Raw genomic sequence first — 24,734 nt, forward strand, 5'->3', positions numbered from 1 at the left:
GGCATTTGCCTCATTGGCACACTTGGCAAAGTCTCTTTTTACTCCTGAGGAGAATTTTTTAAAATGGCGTCCACCTCACTGGCGCACTTGGCAAAGTCTCTTTTTACCTTAGTTTACACCTGCCATTGATTATGGACCATCAAGGTCTACCTACAGTGTGTGCAACACACGGTTATATGGCAAGCCTGCTTTTCCTGCCAGTGGTCATGTTTCATCTCCATTGGTGACTGTTTCCATTATGTATCAGTATTGGGGTTTCTATTCGACTCTGTAGAGCCGCCATATTAGTGGGACTCTTTGTCCTGATGTTTGCATGCCCTTGGGCGTGGCCTCACAAATGGTGATTCTGTTTGAGATCAATGTGCCTTTCTTATGTGGCATGGCACTCCCTCCTCCATTGACCAAAGCTTTTCAGTCTTTGTGTGATTCGCAGAGACCACAAAGAAGAAGGGCAGGTTCTGTAACCGTATTTCTATGAGTGGTCTTCTGCAAATTCACACAAAATCCACCCAACCTCCCCTGGGGTCTTTAGAAGGGTGGATGGAGCTACCACCAAAAAGTTGCAAACTAGGGCAGGTTACAAACCGCCATATAGTACGCGATGAGTGCGTACTAGGGTTAGGAAGGGGTGGTGCTTCCGCACCCCCTAACCCTAGTACGCGCTCCGCGCGCACAAAATGGCAGCGGCCGTTCCACATGGCCGCCGCCATCTTGACGTAGCGGACACACTGCGTCCGCACGTCGCGGCCCAGAAATGATGCCGCAAGCGTGTGACTGGCGCCTCGCGGCGTCTGTTCCGGGGCCTGAGAAGGAGCGCGATTTCCGTGCTCCTTCTCTGCAGCGTCCGGGAGCCGCACGGTTTAAAGGCTGCGGCTCCCAGACACTGCAAGCGGAGGCAGAGCCAGGCCACCGCTTCTCAGCAGTCTGTAACCCGCCTAAGTTTTGCCTAGTGATTCTAGAAGTTTCTGAGCTGGAACTGCGCAGGCGCAGAATAACCCATTTGTGTGTATTCGCAGATGACTACTCAAAGAAATACAGTTACAGGTCTTCAACCTGTCCTCCTCCCTTCCCCAGAACATCCGGCGGCTTCTGCAGAACCCCAAAGTGACGGAGCTTGACGCCGTCCGCCTGGTGATGCTTTACGCCTTGCACTACGAACGCCACAGCAGCAACAGCCTCCCGGGTCTCATGACAGAGCTGAAGAACCGAAACATTTCGGAAAGACACCGCAAGGTAGGAGAGGTCCCCCCTTCCAACAAATTGAGAGGTCCCACACCTGACAGTGTTGCGTTCATATCACGCTTACTCACTTACACATGTTGGGAAAGAATAAGTTCTCTCTAGGTATTTTATCGGACTTCTGGCATGATTCTGTGGCATGCTTCTGCCAGACGTTGACCATAGAGTTGTGCTGGGGTACCTAGAAAATCCCTAAAGAAATGTCACCTTTAGGAACCTCTAGGACTTCCAGAGTGACTATGGTTCACTTCCGACAGAAGCGTATCATAAAATTGCACTGGAGGACCTAGAAAATGCCTAGAGAGGATACATAGTTCATTTCAGAGGCATAGTATTCCTTATTATATATGAACATCATATAACCCAAAGGGTCCCAGAATGGATCCCTTGCATATTATGCAGTCCTACTATCCTTGTTTAGAACCCCAGTTTTCCAATTGATTGTGAGGGGATACTGGACCCCATCAGTGAAAGCGCTGGGATGTTTCTCAATGACGGCATCCTCGACCACCAGTAAAGCTTATCTTGTAGCAGCCACACGTATCAAGATTTCAGCCCCTGAGTATATATAGGTAGGATGAGATTGTAATCCAACTGACTACATTTTGTGTTTTTCTTTCCAAACAGCTGGTCTCTGCTGTTATAGAATATGGGGGGAAGCGTGTTCGAGGGAGCGACCTCTTCAGCTCCAAGGATGCCGTGGCCATGACCAAACAGTTTCTCAAAGGGCTCAAGGTACAGGATTCAAACTGATGCGTTACTGACTTTGCGCGTTGTTATCTTGCTCCTTGCATCCTGGAACAGCTAAGGAGAAAGGGGAGAATCTGTTTCCATTTTTAAAGCTGGTTTGAGCTTTGGTTCTGGGTGGAAAAGGTTGGATGTACAAAAGGTGCATGATAAGAACTACATCTATGTTCGTGCTATGGATGGCGTCTCCCTTATCCTGAATTCCAAAATACAGTAGAGTCTCGTTAATCCGACCTTCGTAGATCTGACGTTCCGGTTTATGTGACATTGGACTGGTCAGTAGGCGTGGCTTTGAGCCCTGACCACGCCCCCAGCACCAGGCCCTAAGCGAGGCAGCATGTGCGGAGCACCAGGCGGCAGCGGCCTTGAGTGCCACCCCCACCAAGCCGCAGGCTTTTCCTATGATCTTCCGGATTATCCGACTTTTTCGACTATCCGACCTATGGGACCGCCAGTTTACGTCAGATAATCGAGACTCTACTGTACTCCAAAATCCAAAATGGTCCACCTGGGTGGCTGTTTTCTCATGGTTCAGTGTATACAGACTTTGCTTCACACACATTATTCAAAATATTGCTTATAAATTTACCTTCAAGCTACGTGCATAAGGTATATACAAAACAGACCTGAATTTTGTGTTTAGATTTGGCTCCCATCTCCAAGAGATCTCATGAGGCATATGCAAAAATCTGACAAACTCCCAAATGCTCCTGGTCCCAAGCATTTCAGATAAGGGAAACTCAACTTGTATTGTATTTGATGCTAATGCTGAGATTGTCTCCTTCTGAAGGGAGTTGAAAATGTCTATACCCAGCATCAGCCTCTTTTGCATGAAACTCTGGACCAGCTGATCAAGGGGAAACTGAAAGACAACCTGTATCCCTACCTGGGTCCAAGCACACTTCGGGACAGGTAAAGGTAACACTGAGCATGGGAAAGAGCCGTCTTTTAAAGAGACCTGGAAATTGTTGTTGATGAGTTGATCCCTCCAAGGCAGGTGAACCTAGTGGTTGCCTTCTTAGTCTTCTTTTTCTGTAGCATAGCATCTAGAGATGCCAACTCTCCTGGCAGTTGAAGGTTGACAATTGTATCTCTGGTCCCCTGATCTCATTGAGTCTGGGGCTGGTAAATAGGATTGTGTTGCTGTTTGTACCTTTGTTAACATCTGTGTGTGATTCGTCAGAATCAAAGACTTGGAAGGGACCCCATCTCTCTGTTGGGGCAAGAATCGATTACTAAAGTATTACTGAAAAGTGGCCAGGGGGTGCCTTGTTTCCTTCACTTCAACACATTGTAATAGCCCCTGTGCTTGGGAAAAGTGATTTTTTGGTGAGAAGGGACTATGTTATGATAGCTAGGGATTCTGGGAGTTGTAGTCTGAAGAAACCATAACGTTACCAAGCCATGTCTGCATTGCTGGGCTGTGGGGACCCTTTCTGCGGATCATGTCCTTCTATACCTGCCCCAAAGTCCTACTCCAGGCTTCCGTGAGTCCTAGGTTTAAAGGAAGACATTAAAATATTCCATGAAGTCCAAATGGAGTTTTGGCCCAAGGGTTTAAAAGGGTTGAAGAAAAAGAGTTTTGTACAAAGAGTTTTTGGAACGTTCCAAACAGTAGCGGGTTTTGCTTCTGCTTCGTCGCCTGTCTGGGTGTCCTTGACACGTGTGGCTCTTTCGCCCGGGGCTGTGTGGTTGTGTATGTGTGTCAGTCAGCTTCCAGGAGTTACGCAAACACATTGGCTGCCTTTTTTTTTCCCTTCCAGCCTGGCCAAATTCTGGGATGATCGCCAGGAGCCTGATAAAACAGGGGAGGATACATGGAGGGTGTGGTGGGAGAACTCATCCCAAATACACGGGTTTTCCTTCTGTCATGTTTTTCCACTTCTCTGAATCTTTCCTGGTCCATGTTGTTGTTCGCCAACAAGTTGACTTCGACTTATTTCAACCTTTTGAATGAGAAACCTCCAAAAGTCCCCATCCTCCACAGCACTCCTCGGGTCTTGCAAAGGCAGGACTTCCTTGGTGGAAGCAATCCTCCAGTAATGCACTCACCCTCTTTTCATTCCACTATTGCTAGCATTATTATTAACTCCAAGCTCTCCCTAAAAGCCAAGATGGCTAAGGTGAGGCTGTAGTATTTTGCACGTATTCGAAAAGAAAGTAATACTTGGAAGAAAGGTGGAAGGCAGCAGGGAAAAAAGAAAATCATTCCCGATGGAGAGACTCCATCAAAGAAGTTACTGCCCTGAATCTGAGCTTATGTGTCCTTTCTCAACATTAACTTTTGCCATCTTGACCACACACTGATGTCTCTCATCTGTGAAATGTTGGGGGGTATGACACACACACATGCACAAATGTATATCTTTGCCGTGAAAAAACAAGGAATGCAATCATTCAATTTTTTTGTCCTTTCCTTCTTGCTTGCTGAGAAATAGTAACACTTTTCAGAAAGGTTCCTCCCTATCTGGTCTTCTGTTTCAAAAGGCACAAATAGGCTTTTCTTCTCTCCTTTTTTCCTCTCTGACCTTCTGCTGGAATCCTGCAATGTTTTATCTTCTGTATCAGGGCCAGAAAAATAACATTTCTGCCCCTGGGTGGATGGATGTTCAGGATGGATGCTTTACAAAAGGAGAAAGATGTCATTGGGGGCGGGGGGAATCCATGTGATGGTAGCCACATTTTTGCAATTTGTGGGACAATAAAAAGCAAAGGTGGGCAATGGTGGAAGGCTAGGGGGCCACATACTGCAGCCCTATATATATATATATTGTCTGGGAACATCATTGTCATGTTTTTAGGCATTCCTAACCCTTTTAGCTTCCATCCACACTGCAGAAATAATCCAGATTTACGCCACTTTAACTGCCATGGTTCAGTGCTGTGGAATCCTGGGATTTGTAATTTGCTGAGGCATCAAAGCTCTCTGATGGAAGAGGCTATCAATGTCTTCCAAGACTACAGTGCCCAGACGCATGGAGCCATGGCAGTTAAAGTGGTGGCAGTTAAAAAGAAAAATCCCAAATGCTTCTGGTCCCAAGTGTTATGGATCAGGGAGAGTCAACTTGTAGTTGTTCTTTAGCTACTGTGAGAGGAATTGAAGAAAGTTGAGGAGGAAAGAGAAATCAGGACACTTTTAAAGCAGCCAAAAAGTAGGATGACATAACATATGATCTAGTGATTCAGGGAGATAGATCTCATTTGGGTGAGGGAAACTGAGGCAGACCAGGATTTTCTTGAGTAAATAGTTAATGTGACGATTTTCCCTTTTTTGTCTGTCTGTTTTCTATTTCCTTTCTTGAATCTCTCTCCCTTTTTGTCGCAGGCCACAAGACATCATTGTCTTCATGATCGGAGGGGCCACGTACGAAGAGGCCCTGGCGGTTTACAATCTGAACCGTACCACCCCCGGAGTCCGGATCGTGCTGGGTGGCACCGTTATCCACAACACAAAAAGGTACGTCGAGGAGAAATCTAATTCTTTGCTAAGCTTCTTCACTAAAGAATCCATGAGTAACTATAACAGTTTTCTTCCTGCTGTGAGGACGTCATCAAGAACCATGAAGTTTCCAAAGTCTGTTCATAATTCAGGGCTTACTCTGCACAATTCGCACATGGTTGCTTTGCAAAAGAAACAGCATTTTCTAGGCAGGAAAATTTCTAGGTAGGGGAAGAAAAGAAATAAGGAATAAGAGAACAGGAGGAGGAGGAGAAAGAGAAAGGTATGGCATACTCTTGCAAAAACAAAGTCATGGTGGTCACAGATGTTGTGTATTGTTGTGTTGTCCTCCTGCGAAGCTTCAAAGAGCGGTAGACGTTTGCATCTTCTGACCGATCCAAATTTCTTAGCCCTGGGGGCAGCAAGGTTTACAGTGAGTGGGGTGAGGAGGAGACCCTGGTGGTACATTGTCAGGGTGTGTGTGTATGTGTTTTCTTCTCCAGCGCCTCCTTTTAGAAACACAAATCGCCTGAGCAAGCACTTTGCAACTTACAAACCCTTGCCTTGTGAGCACCACACGCTTCGGCTGCCTTATCGGGAGCTTTTAGACCTTCATTAAATATAAATGCAGCATCCGTGTACCTTGCAACAACGTTGTTGGGCTTATTTTAACCACCAACACTCCTCCCTCGAGAGGTGTCTTGCTCACTTGCGCTCTGCAATTGTCCCAAGATGAACTGCTTATTTTTAAAAGGTGGGAATCATGTGATTGTGCATCCAAAGTTGCTTGGGGATCTCGGCTGACCCCATCTCAGGTTAGGTCCTGCCATGAGACAAAACTCAGGGAAAGTCTTTATTTTGGACTCCAGTTTCCAGAATCCCCCCAGTCTAAGGGGTTTCTGGGAACTGGAGCCCCCCAAAAAATTCAAACAAAGAACAGTGATGCATGCATGCCTTTTTCTGGGTTCTGTGGGGCCACTTATAGTTGAATATTGCAAATGCAGTCACAGTATAAAGTCCCAGTATATATATTTAACAATCATACAACAAATTATATAATAAATGTGACACATAGGAAGCGTCCGTAAGTGTTCCATGCATCCCATGAAGTGTCAGGGAATTCAAACATGGAACAGAGATGCATGTGGGGCCACGTATAATTGAATATTGCAAAGGTGGTCTCAGTTTAAAGTCCAAGTATATGTATTTAACAATCATACAGCAAACATGGAACCGAGGTGCATGTATACCTCTTTCTGGATTCTGCGGGGCCACTTATAATTTAATATTGCGAAGGTAGTCTCAGTTTAAAGTCCCAGTCTTTGCAAGTTGCAGCAAGAAATCAAGCCTTGGGAACTGTAGCAAGCTCTTATTCTCCTCGGTGAGATGGAGATTTGCACCCATCCTTTTCCTTGTAGTGGGAACCGAGAACCCCAAAAAGGGAGAATTTGCCCCTGAGCCACGAAAATTAGGAGACTCGGGGCTGAGTTGTGTTCATTTGGGGAAAGCTGCATGAATTTCCCCGTTGGCTTAACTGGGTAAGTAGCATCGCCGGTTGTCGCAGCGCAGGACAGAATTACTAGAGGATTTTCTTTTTCTACTCTGTATAGGATAGCTGTGCAGTGGAGATAATTAACATTTCTTCCCATTTTATTTTTCCTTTTTAATGAGCGAAAGACCAAATGATGGCACTCCTGCCCTACAATCAGTCTCCAGATTTAACCGACTCCCCGAAAGTGGGTTACAAAGGCAAGTCTGTATTAACCCACATTTTTAAAAACCAAAGCTGGAGGAAATTAGCTGGCGTTCTCCCTTCCCCCAAATACGGGCTCCGGTTAAATGATCCGTTGCTCCCCCCGTCTCAGCCCTAAAGCCTGTTTTAGTCCCCCAATCTTGATGATAATTGTTAAAAATAACAATCGCTGCTCAGATGAATAAATTCCCTGGTGTAGGAATTATCTGGATTATTGCGAGGCTCAACATGGAAAGGATGTGTGTGTGTGTGTGTGTGTGTGTGTGCGCGCTCTCCAGATGTTGTTGGGTTACTATACCTAGTGGTTAAGGTCCTAGATTGGGACTCCAGAGACCAGGGTTCAAGTCCTGCACCAAGACACGAAACTCACTTCCTAACTGATTAAAAAGTACGAGGTTTTGTTCCTGTGTTTTTCCAATTTAACACTGGGTTAAAACACACCAACCTGGAGAGCTGATATAAAAGTACCACGGGTTGACAGAAAGAAAAAATCTGGGACATCGATCTCCAAAACAAAATGGATATCAATTGCCAAAGCAAAACTGGAAAGGACAGGGACAAAATCTGAGACTCTCTGGTCTATTTAATCAGTCAGCATATGCCCTAAAAAGACCAGCCTACCAAATTTTGTTCCTTTTCTGTTTTTATTGTACATATATGGCCACCTGTGTTCATTATTTTTGTCTTGTTCATGTTCAGCTGTAAACCTGCCTTTGGATTTTCTTCCTTGCATTTCCTCTGTAGTCATTTTATGTCTTTGCTATCTGCTTCTAGTAGCATGGTGTCATCTGCGTACGTTATAACCATCAATCCATCAATCTTTATTTATGCTCGATAGACCTGTCGAACGTATGTTATAATGACTGATATTCCTTCCTCCAATTTTAATACTTCTTTCTTAACTTCCGTAATACATTTCCTTGTCCCCATGCCAAAACCACCTTTCTTCTTCCTAAAATCCTAGTACCTGCTTTCTTTTTCGGTATGTTCATCTTCCAGCAATGGCTAATATGCTTCTGACTTGTAGCTGGCACTTTTCACTGCTAAGACATTCCTCTATTCCCCACCACACTCTTTTCCTCTCTCTTTTGGACGCCAGTTCCCAGAATCCTAGAATTTTAATTCAAAAGCAAAGGGGATTCTGGAAGTTGTGATGCAAAAGAGGGGAAGATGTTCCAAGCTTTGAGAAGGAAGAAAAGAGTCGCTCATTTTACTCTCTAGGATTTCCCTCCTCGCTTATTTTTGAGGTGCTCTGCAGCCATCCCCTTCCTCCCATTCAGATTAGGTTTATCGCAGAAAATAAACAAGGGGATTTCCCCCGCTAATGCTTCCTCATGGCTGGTGTAAGTGCTCCCAAATCCCTTCTTTCCATTGTTGCTTGCCAGCTGGACTTAATGCCATATTTTGGTCCGGCATCCAGCTGTTTTGTGGGGAGAGATCTGGGGAGCTCTAGTTTGGAAGAGAAAGCTGAAAATGGGAACCATGGGAAATGCGCTCCTTATTGAGTCCCATGCCCCCGTTTCTCTCCTCCCATGTTTGCAGACCAAATTTGCAAGCCTGAAGAGATGCTTCAGAGTCTTGGAGGAAGGCATGGAAGCCCCACCATCATATTTTCGGGGGCTCCAAGGACTCCAAACTGACCCCAGATTTCCTCTTTGGGTCCTTTTGGTTTCGGATTAGGTTCATTTTGCTGCATCCGGCCCTAATGCAACCAGTAGCCCCATAAAAGTAAATTGAATCAATTCATTTCGAAACGACCGCCATCTGGTCCTCTGTCTAGATTAATAAGCGCTAACAAACCGGAGATGATAAGCTGGAATATTAAGGAGTAAATTCCCCTTCCTTAAGTTGTGTGTTTTTTGCGGGGAGGGAAGAACTTGGTTTTTAAAGAGAGGGGTATAGTCCAGTCCTAGCCAGGTTTAAACAACCTGGGTCTTACTGGTTAGTAGGGTAGACTTGTTAAATCAATAGTGGAAAGGAGGATCATGTTGTCATTGTTGTTGTCATGTGCTTCAAGTCATTTCCAACTTATGGAGACCCTATTTTGTCTTGTTGTGGGGCTCATCTCATATCTTGTATCTCTGGTTCTGCAAGCCACCAAATCTAAAACACAGCTCCTAGAAGTCTGTTGGAGCAGGAAAAAAATATGATTTGGGGGCGGAGGGAGAGGATTGCTTGCAGAGGATTCCTTGGACTTCCCAAAACAGGACCCACTTTGTGGAGACTGAATTCTTGACTAGATGAGATGTCCTCCTATTTTCGTACCTTTGGCCATAAACCCCTTGTGGTTGGCATCATACGCATGTGTGTTGTATACAAATGTGGCTTTAACTTTATCTTTCTGGTTCTGTTTCCTTTCCATTACCGTTCTGCATCCACAGAGCTGGAATTTCGTGTTTGGCAGGGTAGACGGATTAATCTGTGGAACCGTAAGACACCCAGATTAATACTTCTCCAACCCCAAGGAAAGCCATGTTCCTTTTGCAAGGTCCCTTCCTTTACATCTCCGAATGTGGTTTTCTTTTCCTCCAGCTTCCTGGAAGAGGTTTCGTCGTCCGGCTTCCGCGGACGAGGCCTGGAGACGGTTCAAGGGACCATGAGGACATCCACGCGGCGCGTGAACTGATCTGTTGACCTTCCCTGTGGTTTCTTCTTTGGACCATTTCGGAGTGATCCACATCTGCTGTGTTTGTTGTATCCCTTGTGCTCTCATCCTACCACTGGATTTCCTTCATATCCATTGCGTCCAAAGTGGCTGCCTGGAGAGTAATCATGTCTCTCTTCTTGAAATCTAGTTACCATTCTGTTTATCATACATTTTTATTTATACTTCTGCAAGGGGCTGAAAGGGACCAACACGAGGGTCTACAGAAACATTTACTCCATACTTCCACAAGGTCTGGTTGAGATCTCAAAATAATGTCTCCCATGTGGGAGATCCCTTTACCTATTTCCTCCCCGACTTCTGTCTGTCCTCAGGTTGCTCTTAAATGGTTTAATTCCCAAACTTTGTTGTCATTTTAACTCCGTTACCAGCCTTGTGTTATAAATCCAGTTCCTCTAAAAGAAAAAAGCAAAGTTCTGCAAACTGTCATTGTGAAAGGACCTCGTGGTTTTATGGCAGACCACTTGTATTCTTTTCGTTTTCAATGGGGAAGAGAACTTGTGGGGAGGTTGAGCGGAAGCGGGTGATTTGCAACAGTCGTTTTGCATGAAAAAAAGTGGGGAGATAGGTCTCAGATGCTGAAAAATCACATTTAATCATTAAAAGACCAACATGGTTCACCATATCTGTATTTCTAAGGCTTTCTTTGGGGGTGGAAGCGGGATGCAAAGAATATGGAAGTGAGGCAGATAATACAGAAGCAGTACAAAGAATACGGAACGCAATGCAAAGATTAGAGAAGCAACCTTTATTTTTACATCTATTACAGAAGCGATCTATATAGTCATGAAATGAAGAATTATGGGAATATTTGTTCATTGCATATAGCAGACTTTACCTTTTCCATTTGCAATGTATAAGTATTTCTATGACTTTATGTTTCTATATATATGTGTGTGTGTATGTGTTGGTATGTGTGGGAGTTCATGGCTTGTCTTTGATATATTTCCATAAAACCTCCCCAGAAGAAAGAGGTTTTAAATTGTGGCTGGGAAGCATGCAATCCTGATATTGTTGGGTTGCAGCTTTCAGTATTCCTCATTGTAATGCCAGCTGGGGGCTGATGGGAGTTGCGGTCTGGACGGCAACAATTCCTAGGAGTTCTAGTCCCAAATAATATAAAGGACCAAGACTTTGTGTGCAAGAGAAAGCTATTTCAGTTTAGTCAGTGACACAATGCCAAACCTGAATGCATCTAAATATATTTACATATCTGATATGGATGGAATGTATTTCAAGAGAGTAGAATAACTTATTTTTGTTTTTCCCCCTTGCAATTATTAGAAAGGGCATCTGCTGCAAAGCCTTGGCTAGAATCAATGCAGAACTTGGAAAAAATTGCTTTTAAAGTCTCCAGCTCCTAGAGTCCTCTACTTGGCCATAGCTGTTTTGGGATTCCTGAAGTTGTGTGCCACAAAAGTAACTTTTCCAGATGCCAACCGTCCCACAGGAAGCCGATTTGTCCTTTACATATCTTTAGCTGCTATCGACTCTGTTAGTGGCTTCTTGGAGAGGGTTTGAGTCATTTTCTTTTGTCTTCCATCATTTGGGAATAGACAGAGCTGTAACTGGAACTTTGCTTGGAGGAATTAATGAGTCGGATCAAATTAACCAGCGCATCGTGTCCGGCGGTAATTCCGTTTTTTAATCTTTATTGTCTCCATGCTACGGATAAATAAGTGAAATTGGTCTGCTGGGAAGCCCAAAGACACAAGGAAACATCAAAACGGATGAGATTTAGGGAATGGGCAGAGAGCTTTCAAACAGAGATACAGTTGGCTTTCCATATCCATGGACTTTTTGATCTACTAATTCAAGCATTCAGGGTTTGTAAATACTTTAAAAATAGATAACTTTCAAAAAGCAAACCTTGATTTTGCCATTTTATGCAAGGGACACCATCTTGCTGTGCCACTGTATTTAATGGGACTTGAGCATCCATGGATTTTGGTATCCATGGGGGGTCCTGAAACTAAAACCCAACAGATACTAAGAGTCCATTGGGTTTTTTGGGGGGGGAATACGGCATGTTGTTGTGGTCTGAGAGTCGGACCCTGGTCTCCAGAGTCCCTAGTACAACGCTCAAACCACTGCGCAATGCTAGCACCTTTCCAAAACCTTAAACGCTGGAGTTTCCTGCTTTGCGCAGAGATGCTCCGATGCCAGCTCTGGGCCTGAGCTCTCCAAAACCAAGCAACAAAGAAGAGGACGGAAAGGAAAAGGGGGAATTAATTTGCTCTAATTAAAATGAAGCAAAACTTTGGCACTAGCCAAGCGCTGCCCTCAGGCTAAAAAGAAGCACTTTGTGTGCAAGAGAGAGTGTGTGTCAGAGAAAGAGGCAAGCGGGAAGGATGGATGTGCGGCTCTCGCACCTGCAACACCAGCATTTGGTGGTGCGAAAGGTATTTTAGGAACTTTCGATCCATCCCCTTCAAAGCCTGAAAGAGAAGAAGATAATAGGAAGTTAATGCTTTAAGAGAGAAGGCATCTCTCTGTCTGCATCCATTCAGCTGTGTTTATTTCTTTCCTCTCCAAAGCCCCTCTTTCCTTATGCAACCTCTTCTTGGTCTTTCTGGTCTTTAGCTAAAAGAAGGTTCATATCCTCCCAATTGTCCCACTTCAATTGCTGCAAACTACGTAAGATCAAAATGCAAAAGGAGTTTGCATTCGTCAAAAAATAAGGATGGAGAGGAGATTGTGCCCTTCTCAATCGGCTCAGGCAAAAGCAAATCGCTGCAACCTCTTAGCTTGTCTGTTCCTCCTCAGTCATAACATTTGCCATCTTGTCAATGCTCGGATGTTGCTTGGCCGCATGTGTCTCAATTCTTACCCCGAAACGTTGGAGGGTATGAAAAATACCTTCGTGTTCTCCCTCTGTAACAGAATCTAAATCAGAATTGTTATTTATTTCAATGTCTTTCCTCTGAGCCTATTGTTCCGTATCTCTTTCGGTTGGAGGAGTTGGCCTTCCCAGGAGGAGCCCAAGGCTGTCTGTTACAATGATGTTACTTTCCTTATCCCTCGTTTTCCCCCAGGATTGGGGGTCATTGTTTAAATCTCCAAAAATATATACTTCTGGTTAAGTACATCCATGCTTAACATCTCCTGAAAAAACATATCATCTTGCAGAAGCCAGAATGCGATCTCCAGCTTGGAAATCCCCTTTTGTGAATGGAAAAATATGCAGGCTTCTAGTCCTCACAGTCTGAACATTGGGACATTGCTCCAAATGTGGCTCATGATAGTGTCTAGTGGAACTTTAAAACATACCCTCCGTCTGTCCCAATTTGCCAGGGACAGTCCCAGTTACTCCTCTGCCGTCCCACTTTCTCATCCGCTTTTAAAATGTCCCGGTTTCTCTCTACTCCTCCTCCCGCTTTCCCCCTTTTACTCCAGTTGCTGCGAATTGGTTTGAAAAGGCAAAAGGAGCTTGCATTCAAAATGAGGAGAGGGCTGAATTGTGCCCTTCCCAGTTGGCTCAAGCAAAAGCAAACTGCTGCAACTACTCCTAGTTTATCTGTTCTTCCTCATTACTCGTTTTTGCCCACTTGACCTGACTCTTAGGTTGCTTGGACATCCAGATTTCATAAGTGAAAGCTTGGAAGGTATACTTTTCTTCCTCTCCTCCTCCTCCTTGGTCTACTTCTCCATCTCTGGAGATGGCCAGCTTTCCTTCTTGTCCTCCTTTTCCCCCCTTTCTCCTTCCCCCTCTTTCCATCCCTGACCTCCCTTGCCTTGGAGGACTCAAACAAAGAAGAGAAGCCCCCCGCCCTCCTTTCCTCCCATCCCTTCTTCCTCCCTCCTCCTCTGAGTCCATCCCTTCTTCCCACCCCCCAATTTCCCCTTTTCTCTTTTGAAGCAAATAAATAAATGGTGAACTCTGAGGACGTCACAGGCTGGGCTGGCTATAGATGGGGCTGTGGAGCCCAGGAGGAAAGAGCCCTGCTTGCTAGAGAGGAAGAAAGAAAGGAGAGAAAGAAAGAAAGAAACAGAAGGAGAAAGAGCAGCAGGAGGAGGGAAAGAAGAAGGAGAAGACCAGAGGGAACAGATGGGATTTTTGTGTCTCTGAAGATGTCTGGGCATCTCCGCCAAGCCAGGCTGGACCTTCGTGTCCCCAAAGACTTTTCACTTTTCTTTTAAGAAGAGGAGGAAAGAAGACAGGAAAAAAGAAGGAAAAGAAGAAGGGAGGTTTAATTCTTTTTATTTCAACCCTCCTCCATCAAAGGCACTTTCTAAGCAGATCCGAGCAAACCTCCTCTTCCTGGCTCCATCCTTCAAAATCCGCCTGAATTGTTCCCCCTTTTCTTCCCTCCCTTACACCCCCAAATCCCTTTCCTCCCCCCCCTCAATATCTCCCCATAGCCACCCCCTTTTCTGGCTGACTCTGCTGGGGAATGATGAAGAAAAACAACTCTGCCAAGCGGGTGAGTGCCTTGCTGTAATTTTGCATTCATCGCAATGCTTCCTCTAACCTCCCCCTTTCCCCCAAAATTCAATGTTTTTGGTGGTTGGGGGGAAAGGATGAAGTAACAGTAACACACACATTTCTGTAGGTGGTCATTGTTTTGTTTTCCTCCTTCGTCCTTTCCAGCATCTTTTCCATCTCCTGAAATATTCGCTTACTCTATAAACTGATTTACTATTTGATGCAATGGCAAATAACCCAAATTTGTGGGCTTTAAGGTCTCTGGTTTTAATGCTGCTTTCATTCTGCATGCAATTGCAGTTGCAACTGGGATGCATTTGCTTTCATTGTGCATGCACTTGACATTGGGATGGATGCATTTGGCTTTTATTCTGCAGGCAATTGATATGGAAGGGGTGTCCAAATGTATATATTTTGGCACTCCCAGGGATAAAAAGCTATTGTGGGAAAAGCAGGGGATAGAAAGAAAGGGATTGAGTTAAAAAATTGCCATAATGGGTAATGCAACACCAGGCCTAGAGAAACGGAGGGCCTGGGATCAGCACCCAGGAAAGCATTGTGTTTTCAATAAAGGAAAATAAAATAGATTTAGGTCGAGGATGAATTGCAAACTGGGCTGGGAACATGGATCAGGACCCTTGCTCCTTTCTCCTTATATAATGCCAACGGAGGAGGAGGAAGAGGAGGCAACGGCAGGAGCCTGGTGGCTATTTGGTGATATCTTTATTTATCTGGGCCCACTTTATCCTTTGAGCATGTGGGCGCATTTAAAAGAAGGGAAATAAGGATCCTAAAATGAATGGAAATCCAAGCTTGGCTTGAGAAGCCGGCCAGCAAAATGCACGAAACTGTCCCTTTTGTGTCCCTTTGCAACAGCTTTTGGAAAAGGGATGGATTTGGGGGGAAGGGATGATGGATTTTCTCCATTGCAATTTGGGGGAGAGGTGCTGGCAGGAGCTGAGCATTGATTTTATTTTATTTTACAAAATAATAATAACAAAGCCCCCCCCCCTTTTTTTTAACACTTTCCTTTCTTCTCCTCTTCCTCCTTTCCATCCTTTGTGTGTCTTGTTTCCATCCCCGCAGGGGCTCCAAGATGTGAACCAGCAGCCAATGCAGCCAGAAAAAGTCGGCTGGGTCAGGAAATTCTGCGGGAAAGGCATTTTTCGGGAGATCTGGAAGAACCGTTATGTGGTCCTGAAGGGGGACCAGCTCTACATCTCCGAAAAGGAGGTAGGAGAGAGAGAGAGAGAGAGAGAGACCCATTTCTCAGTCTTTCCTCGCCTTTCCTCTTCTGAAACTGAATCTGCAAATCGAGTGTTTTTGCTTTTTGGCACAGAGTTTGGAGGGCAAACAGGGAATGTGATGGATCCTTCCCATGAATTGCAGCAAAATGAATGGAAAGCATACAGTATGCTCCCTAAAACATGAGAGAGAGGGAAGGAGGGGGAAATGGTACTGAGACAGGACTAAGGCTGCATCTGCACTGCAGAAATAATCCACTTTGACACCACTTTGACTCCCCATTCTGTACTAATTGCACCAGCAAAATGCATGGGAAGCATAGAATATCTTTCCCCAGATAATACTGTGAGTCATGAGGCTGTTTGGGTATTTCTTTTTTTAAAAGGGGGGATTTTGATCTGTTAAGGGCTGGAGGGGCAAGTCTGGGGTCAAGACCATGGGAAAGGGCTCCCCCTTGAACCTTTCCTTCAGTCCCAAGGCTGGGCTATTAACAACAACAACAACAACAACAACAACAACAACGGAAAGACAACAAAAGGTTGGCAAGAGAATGCTTAATCTTAGTTGCAATGGGACAGCCACGGATGGAGGCTTCTTGTGTGCATTGTGAGTGTTGCATCCACTCAGGATTCACTGCATCTTGAGGAGAGAGAGAGAAAGATCGTCAAGTTCGTACTAAAATCCAGAGCGGATCCACCCTGCCGTCATGGGATTAGTTGTTATGGTGTTGGGGAGGCTGTGCCTGCCTTCGCAGCTTGTGTGTTTTGTGTGTGTGGGTGGAGATTTCAACGCCAAGGAGGCATCACAAGGGTTGAGAGCCAAAGCTGTCCCGAGGGGACAGAGAAGGAACCTCAGACCTGCTGCGGATTTGGGGTTTCTTGTGCATCTGTTGGTTTCTTGGGGCTACCCCAATCCTTGGCCGCTTGTGATATCTGTCCTGTGGGGATGACAGGTGAGATTGGGGCAAAGTCAAGTCACAAAACAAATTGGAGCATTGGAAGGGAGTCTCAAGGGTCACCTAGTCCAACCCCTGAGAGATGCCCAGAGAGAAACCAGGGTGTTTTATAAGCAGCGGAGGAAGTGGGAAGGTACAGGATGAATCGGGATTGTCGCTTCCGAAGTGGGACAATGGGCGTCCAAATGTTTCCATAATTCTCGTCTTCAATGATTCCCAAACTATGGCCTTGCAAGTTGTTTTGGACTTCATCTCCCAGGATCCCAAACTATTGGCCAGGATTCTATGATTCTGCGGCTGTGGCTTCTGGGAGCTGGAGTCCAAAAACCAGGAGGACCAGAGTTTGGGAATGACTGCATTTTGGGGTGTCAAGGGATGAATTCCAGGGGGGGAAAGCAGGGTAACCCCTACCTAGGGTTTCATTTCAGTCCCTAATGGGGCTTAAAGCCAGCGGCTTTTCAGCAGACGTGGGGTTTTAATTACCATGAAACCAAACAGCTGCTTGGCCAGTAGGAAACCCAGGCATTAGAGATGCAGAAAAGTGATTATAGACAGCAAGACGGCACACACCCGGAGCGCTCCGGTTACGGGACATTTGATACCCGGATGGTGTGCTGGAGAGAGGAGCAGGTGGACGGAAAAGCAACCAGGAAGAGCTAAGAGGAAATGTTTCTAAAAATGGCAGTTGAAAGAATTGGTTGGAGCATTGGGGGTGCATCCCCACATCTCGATTATGGCAGTTTGGTTCCACTTTAACTTCCATGGGGTCCACCTTGCAGCATCCTGGAATTTGTAATTTGGGGAACTATGGCTACATCTGCATTGCAGAACTGATGCAGTTTGACACCGCTTTGGCTCAATACGATGGAATTCTGATTTAGTGAGCTATTTATTCCTTTCTGTTAGAGAGCTCTGGTGCCACAACACGGTGCCCAAAAGTCCATAGCATGGAGCCACGGCGGATCAAGTGGTGTCAAACTGGGGACCGTGGGTGTTAAGCAGGGTCAGTCCTGGTTAATATTTGGAGGGGAGACTGCCATGCAAACCTACTGGGTGCCCTTGGGCAAGTTGTATTCTCTCAACCTCAGGGGAAGGCCATGGCAAACCTCCTCTGGACAAATCTTGTCAAGAAAGTCCCATGATAGCTTCACTTCACGGTCTCCGTAAGTCCAGAAAGATTTGAAGGCACCCAACAACAACAGCAATGCTTCTCTTGGTGTCTCCAGCGTCCAGAGAGCTTTGAATCATATTGAGGACTAGAAACTTACATTTTAAAATATATGAATTAGCAGTTCAACAGTGTCCAGAGGACCATGCAATCCAGAGCCATCCCTCCCCAGTTTAATGGGAGTGGAGCCTGGCATTTTTAACACCAAAACGTTTCTAAGGGGCATCCCTCTCCATGAACACAGCACCCCCTTTTAATGCTATTGGGGGATTCTCAGAGTTGCAATCCCATAATGGAATCCATCCAAGCTCTGTGAGGTTTTTTTCCCTCCTCCAGGAGCAGTTGGAGACCTTGGTCTGGTGCAAAATGTCTGCATTCAGTTCAAGGTTGCAGAACCGGAGTCGCACATGGGGACCTATGTGCGCACGGACCCACATGTCCATTGAGCTGCACCTTTGGTGTTTTGCTTCGTTGGGCCACGGTTGCCCTTCAGCCCAAATTGGTGCATGGTGCGATTCATGCGTCACATCAGACATGGAGACCATGGTTGGTCCTGGGCCTCTTGGTCTCCCTCAGTCGCTCTCTTGTCTCATGTGCCTAACTCATGTGTCCCAATGCTCAGCCCATGCGCTTCCTTTCCCCGCCATCGATTCCTAAGAGACACGGCCCTCTATCATCTCCATGTAGAAGCTACATGAGGTCAACATGATGCAAAACGGCAATCGATACAGCCATTCCCTCCCTGCTCGGCTGCTCTCTGTAATGGAGAAAATGCATATATATGTGGTGTGTGCTGCCTGGCAGGAACAAGCCACGATGTTCCATTAAGTTATCACTCCGGCCCCATTGCTAACACCCTCTTGCTCCTCCTCGCACTTGCCTCTCCCGCGTGACCCTGAAATGGGATGGAAAAGATGGAGGATGAGACGCTGGTCCCTCCGGCAGGAGAGAGGCAGAAAGGCTTTTTAAAGAGGGCTAAACGTCAGGAAAACAGAGGAATGGAGAGTGGGAAGGATTATCTAGTCAAACCCCCTGTCCATGAAGGAACTCAGATAGATAGACAGATAGATGATACTGTAGATAGGCAGATGGATGGATGGATGGATGGATGGATGGATAGATAAGATAATCATAGATACTGTAAGACAGATAGAGTAGGTAGGTAGATAGACAGAAAGATGATAGGAGAGACAGACAGATGATATCATAGATACTGTAAGACAGATAGACAGATCTATCTACAATATGATCTGTTTATTTGTCTTACAGTATCTAGGATATTATATATCTATCTACAGTATCATCTATCTGTCTATCTATTGTGTTATATCATCTGTCTGTGTCTGTCTGTCTACAGTATCTATCTATCTATCTATCTATCTATCTATCTATCTTCAATATCATTTATCTATCTTACAATATTATCTATGATATCATCTATCTATTATCTACAGTATTCTCTCTCTGTCTCTCTCACCTATCTATCGCTAGAGAGGCTCTTTTTCCCTGTGTCCAGACTTGAACCCAAGTCTGCGCTCCTCGGTGCCGGTGTTTTAATTCCCTTTGCCTAATCTCTCTTGGAGGGAAACGCAGAGCTTAGCAACAAAGGAGCCGGGGTTTTTATATCATGTGTTGCAAATCCTGTGCTGTTTCACCAAGCAGCAGAGATTTGGCCTGGATAAAAATAGACTTCTCTCCGCCTTCTCAACTATCTTTCTTTTTTTTTTTGGAAAAATTTCTTCTTCTTCCAAAATTCACTGGTACATCATGCTTGTCCTCTCCATTGTGTGAGAGTCATATATATCTATGCAAAGAACATGTGTGTTTTGGGGGTATCTATAGGGTGCCATTAGAAGAGATGGAGTGCAACTGATCTCTCCCTCCTGGCATAATCCATCAGCAAGTTCTTTGGTGTAAGTCCTATTGAAACAAGCTGCCCTTCCTTCATCCAACTCCCTTCTTCATTTCTGTAGGAATGTAGGGTTGGGAGGGAGACCCCATAGTCCAACCCTTTGCCAGTTCAGCAACTCCATAGCCAAAGCATCCCCCCAAAAGTGTGCATTCAACTTCATTTTAAAGACCAGCCACAATGGGGAATTTTAAATAACAAGCGTCTCTTCTTTTATTTTCGGAAGCAATTGGGATCTGCCAGTTGAGAAGAAGGAGTCTCCCGTTGTCATTTATAAATGTATGGTTTGCCCTGTCTTTGCTCCGCAGGTCAAGGATGAGAAAAACACCCAAGAAGTCTTTGACTTGAATGACTACGAAAAGTGCGAAGAGCTCAGGAAATCCAAAAGCAGGAGCAAAAAGAACTATAGCAAGTTTTTGCTCACCCATTCCAAGGAACCAGGGAACACAGTAAGTCTCCTTGCACACACGCATACACACCTGCCAGCTTCATGTGGCCTCCCTCTGGCACATTATCAGTCCATATCTGGACATGGTAAAAACTTGGAAGGGGTGGTAGCTCAACAGGTAGAGCCCCTTCATCCCTGGTTTGATCCCTTTCGGCACATCTTGCAAACCTTATCGGATCCAGGAAGCCCACTCCTCTGCTTGAATTCTTGCCAGTCTTAGTAAAAAGGATTGGGCAAGGTGAAGCAATGGTCTGGCACAGTTATTAAGTAGTTTCATGGTTGTTGTTTCTTCATCCCCCTTCTTCTGCTTCTGCTGGCCATTTTATAACATGATGTTATAAAAGGCCAGCAGAGAGGAACCCAACACACATCAGATGTGTCAAGTGTGCATCACAAGTGCCTGATGTGCATCACAAGTGTCTAGTGTGCATCACAAGTGTCCAGCGAGCATGAAAAGTGCCCATTGTGCATCAGACATTCCCATGTGCATCACAAGTGTCTGATATGCATGAGAAATGCTTGATGTTTATCAGGAGCACCTGATGTGTATTGCAATACTCTTGCCGATGCCCCGATATGCATCTTCACAGTTCACTAATAGGATTTTGTTGCATTTCTGGAATATAGCTACAGATTCATCAAGTTATGAAATATGGATGATTGTGATGATGGGGATGTAGACAACAAGATCCGTAATGGCAGCTGATGTGATTCCTTTCTCTCTTAGGCACCCAACCTTGTCTTCCTGGCTGTGAGCCCTGAAGAGAAAGAGTCCTGGATCAACGCTTTCAATTCGGCAATAACCCGGGCCAAAAACCGTATCTTGGATGAGGTGAGTTAGTTCCTCTCTTTTGCCTTGGTGACTGCTGAAAAGTCTCCTGCTTGATCTGGAACTAATAGGGCAGTGTCCCTCTTTTGGGGTGGGGAAGGCTACCTTACGAGGGAATTAAGGGTCGGGCCAAAATGTTCCATAACCTTAGGGGTCCCTCCCTCCATACCCACTGCCCAAATCCAACATGCCAACTGTTAGGACAGTGTGGCAAAAGTGTGGCCCTTGGGACCCCCAAATGCAGCCAACAAAGACGGCAAGATGTTCTGCAAAGCCCTGCGACTACCAATTTATGGGTGCCAAAAAAATTGGGCCAATTTATGACCTTGTTTGTTTCTTTTTGCATGAAAGATGTGCCAAAGATGCCTCAAAATTTGGTAGTTGGATCCCCCCTAAACTCCCAGATCCCTCCAAACCTCCCTCCCCAAAAAACACCCTGAAACAACAACAAAAGCAGTCAAACATCAGCTGAAATTGAAGCTGGAAGTGATGCTGAGTGTGAATTTTAATGTCATTTTTATTGATTTTTGTCTGAAACATATCCTGACACGTTTCTCTTTTACATATTGGTTTACATTATATTATTTTTCAAACTTCCTCCCCTCTTTATATCAAAGCTTTTCTAAATGGTTAATACTGATTTACTTCCTTCCGATGCTAACTCTTGACAGTTTTCTTTTCTCTTCTTAAACTTTGGACCATCTTTCTCTGCAATAATTCATTATTGTGTCCCAGTCTTCATTTTTTTCATCGATTATTTTATCCTTTAATGAAATTGTAAGTTTGTCCATCTCAAGCATGTCTCATAGATGACTTGTCTAAATAAAACTGAGTGTGAATTTTAAAGGAACTATCCATAGTGTTCAATTTGACAGCTGGTGAATCTGCTCCAGCCGCGAGTGCAAACTGTAAAGGAGCTGAACATGATAGAGCAGGAGAGGTCCAGTTGTGGCCCATGCCAATGGCTCCCCAGTTTGAAAAAAGAATTTGCAGCCTTTCAAACTGGCCAAAAAGGATGCTGAGAAGCTGGAGCCGTGTCCGAAGGAAGGCGACTAAAATGGTGAAGGGTCTGGAAACCATGAAGCCCTATGAGGAGAGACTTAGGGAGCTGGGGATGTTTAGCCTGGAGAAGAGAAGGTTAAGAGGGGATATGAGAGCCCTGTTTAAGTATTTGAAGGGATGTCATGTTGAGGATGGAGCAAGCTTGTTTTCTGCTGCTCCAGAGCATAGGACCCAGAACAATGGATGCAGGCTCCAGGAAAAGAGATTCCACCTCAACATTAGGAGGAACGTCCTGACAGTAAGAGCTGTTTTATATTGGAAGACACTCTAGTGGTGGAGTCTCCTTCCTGGGAGGTCTTTAAACAGAGGCTGGATGGCTATCTGTCGGAGATGCTTTGATAGAGAGTTCCGACACGGATGGGTTGGACTGGATGGCTCTTGGGGTTTCTTCCAGTTCTATGATTCTGTGGTTCTGAATTGGAAAGCAGTGCCAGCAAATGGGTCCTCCTTCCTCCACCGAGATACTCCAACTAATTGCCATAAGTAACGAATACTCTGGAGAGTTCCTGGGGAAGCTGATAGATGATCTCTGCCGTGAAAGCCAAAACGAAAGGGATCAATTATTCACCACAAGGCTCCACTTGCCGCACAAAGCGTGTGTTGTGAGTTCTGTTCTTGTGACGACTGACAGTGCGCTTGTGTTGTTGTTGGGTTTTTCCAGGTTACGGTGGAGGAGGAAAGCTACTTGGCCCACCCGACCCGCGACAGGGCAAAGATCCAGCACTCGAGGCGGCCTCCAACACGGGGGCACTTGATGGCTGTGGTATGTACAGCACTCCTTACACTCCAAATAGAAGATAAGGATACATACCTTCCAGTTGTCCCAGTCTGGAAAAGGGACAGTCCCAGTTAATCATCTGCTTTACCACTTTTCTCACCTGCTTTTAAAATGTCCCGGTTTCTCGCTTCTCCTCCCACTTTTCCCTTTTGTCCTAATTTTCCTTCACTTCCTGCAAATGGAGTTCAAAGTGCAAAGCTAGTTTGTAATCAATTAACTCAGTGTGGGGAGAGGAAAGATGGAGTCGCAGCTTTGTTGTCGTTGTGTGCCTTCAAGCCGTTTGTGGCTATCCTAAAGAGAACCAATCATGGGGTTTTCTTGGCATATTTCTTCAGAGGGGATTTGTCATTGCCATCCTCTGAAGCTGAGAGAATGTGACTTACCCTAGGTCACCCAGTGGGTTTCATGGTTCAGAAGGGATACGAACCCTGGTCTCCAGAGTCGTAGTCCAACACAATTACATCCTGCAAAAATCCAACATTGTGACTTAATCCAGTTATGAAAATTCCTTGAGGGCCCACTAGTCATCCATCCATCTTGGGCCTTCTTTATCTTCCCACTTCATGCTAATTTATTATTTTTGAGGAAGAGTAAGAGGTTAGGAGGAATGGCAAGGTGGAAGTATGCAATGATATTGGTGTGACGCTTCCAAATAATTCTCAGAATGTGTAGACCTTTCTTTTTGTTTGCTTCTTCCCTGATTTTGTAGGCATCTACCTCAACCTCTGATGGCATGCTGACACTTGACTTGATCCAAGAAGAAGATGCTGCTCCAGAAGACCATGGCACCTGTGAAGAAACCTTCCGGGTGGACCTGGATAAATCCGTTGCCCAACTGACCACCGGGAGAAGGTGTTCTGATTCAGAGAACATCAAGCCGCCAGAAAAGAGCCGGACAAACAGCCTCCCGCGGCGGGAGGTCACGACATCTTGGGACAAGTTCTCTCATCGCAACGACTCCTTCGACAAGGGGACCATGTACACCCCTCAGGTTCCAAAGAAACTCACTCTCTCGGAAAAGAACAAGTGCGCCTCCATGGAGGAGATCTTGTCGTGTCGGGATTCGTCCTCGGCGCACCGAGCCGTGTTGAGGAAAGGCCTGGAGGACCAGTTTGCCTCAGTGGCGCCGGAGCAGCTGGCCCGGATCCAGGAGCTTGTCGCCTTGAAACTTGAAAAGACGCAGGAACTTCTAACGGAGGTGAGGGGATACGGGGAAGGGAAGCGGACGGCCCAAGAGCCTTGCTCCGCTACGACGACAACGACATCGACCTCCGCTACCACCACCATCCCGTCGTCCTCCTCCCCTTCTTCTTCCAAGCTAGACTCGGAGGCCATCTTGCAGGAGACCGAGAGGCTTCTGGGAGAGGCCTCCTCCAACTGGAGCCAAGCCCAGCAAGTTCTCCAGGAGGTCACTGAACTAAGGAACCTGTACAAGCAGCTCGAACTCCAGCTCTTGGACCCAAAATCCAAACCCAGCATGCAATCGCAGTTCCGGAAAAGTCTGATGTGATGTCTTGGGGGGGGGTCCTAGGCAGGAAGGATGGGATGTAGGGCAGCGAGGAAGAGGGTTAATAAGCAGTGGGAGTGTAATTTTTCTTTTCTGATTATAATTATTTCCAGTGTTCAAGGTGCCTGCTGTTCATCTGATCCTTACCCATCACAAACTCAGTTTCTCCCCCCGCTTTCGTTGTCTTCTTCGACCCTCTTCCTCCTCTCTAGTTCTAAACCCATTCCAATAAATCAGGGTCTTTTATTTCTTTTGGAATATCCCTTTTCCTTTTTCTTTTTTTTTTTTTGGGGGGGGGGTCCAAATATATACACAGTCAACCCTTTTTATCCATGGATTTTTTTATCCAAGCATCCACGGCTTGAAAATATTCCCCAAAAAGTATAAATTCCAAATTGTGAACCTTGATTTTGCCCTTTTATATAAGGGACACCATTTTGCCATGCCATTGTATTTAATGGGACTTGAGCACCCACGGATTTTGTTATCCATGGAGGGTCCTGGAACCAAACCCCAGTGGATAACAAGGGTCCACTGTATATATATATATAGATTTCCCTCTTC

At 45.4% G+C, this 24,734-nt stretch overlaps 2 protein-coding genes across 7 annotated transcripts in view; both read left to right on the forward strand.

The window, feature by feature from the left end:
- The window catches only part of VPS45 (vacuolar protein sorting 45 homolog), a 79,633-nt gene extending 68,504 nt beyond the window's left edge, over window positions 1-11,129 (forward strand). For 5 of the 6 annotated variants that reach the window (XM_089482757.1, XM_089482756.1, XM_089482759.1 and 2 more), the window contains 5 exons: window positions 1,075-1,233; window positions 1,867-1,974; window positions 2,777-2,898; window positions 5,312-5,443; window positions 9,711-11,129. In XM_089482757.1, the coding sequence (XP_089338883.1) occupies window positions 1,075-1,233; window positions 1,867-1,974; window positions 2,777-2,898; window positions 5,312-5,443; window positions 9,711-9,804 (615 nt within the window). In that variant the 3' untranslated portion in view covers window positions 9,805-11,129. The remainder of the gene's footprint in view (window positions 1-1,074; window positions 1,234-1,866; window positions 1,975-2,776; window positions 2,899-5,311; window positions 5,444-9,710) is intronic. The other variant, XM_089482761.1, reaches the window with a different exon arrangement.
- Window positions 11,130-11,215: 86 nt separating this feature from the next.
- On the forward strand, window positions 11,216-24,453 carry PLEKHO1 (pleckstrin homology domain containing O1). The gene is made up of 6 exons (XM_089482762.1): window positions 11,216-14,267; window positions 15,356-15,502; window positions 19,855-19,995; window positions 20,722-20,826; window positions 22,547-22,648; window positions 23,373-24,453. Exons 1-6 carry the CDS (start codon window positions 14,238-14,240, stop codon window positions 24,171-24,173), a joined length of 1,326 nt encoding a protein of 441 aa, XP_089338888.1. The 5' UTR covers window positions 11,216-14,237; the 3' UTR covers window positions 24,174-24,453.
- Window positions 24,454-24,734: the final 281 nt, after the last annotated feature.

The sequence above is a fragment of the Sceloporus occidentalis genome, unplaced genomic scaffold (genome assembly GCF_023333645.1).
Source record: "Sceloporus occidentalis isolate IW3139 unplaced genomic scaffold, rSceOcc1.0.p SCAF_20, whole genome shotgun sequence".
Taxonomy (NCBI): Eukaryota; Metazoa; Chordata; class Lepidosauria; order Squamata; family Phrynosomatidae; genus Sceloporus; species Sceloporus occidentalis.

Excerpts from the sequence above, each read along its gene's own strand:
- PLEKHO1 (XM_089482762.1), top strand. The coding sequence starts at position 14,238 with ATGATGAAGAAAAACAACTCTGCCAAGCGG. Across the intron at positions 14,268-15,355 it reads AAAACAACTCTGCCAAGCGG|GGGCTCCAAGATGTGAACCA; the intron begins GTGAGTGCCTTG and ends CCATCCCCGCAG. Across the intron at positions 22,649-23,372 it reads GGGGGCACTTGATGGCTGTG|GCATCTACCTCAACCTCTGA; the intron begins GTATGTACAGCA and ends CTGATTTTGTAG.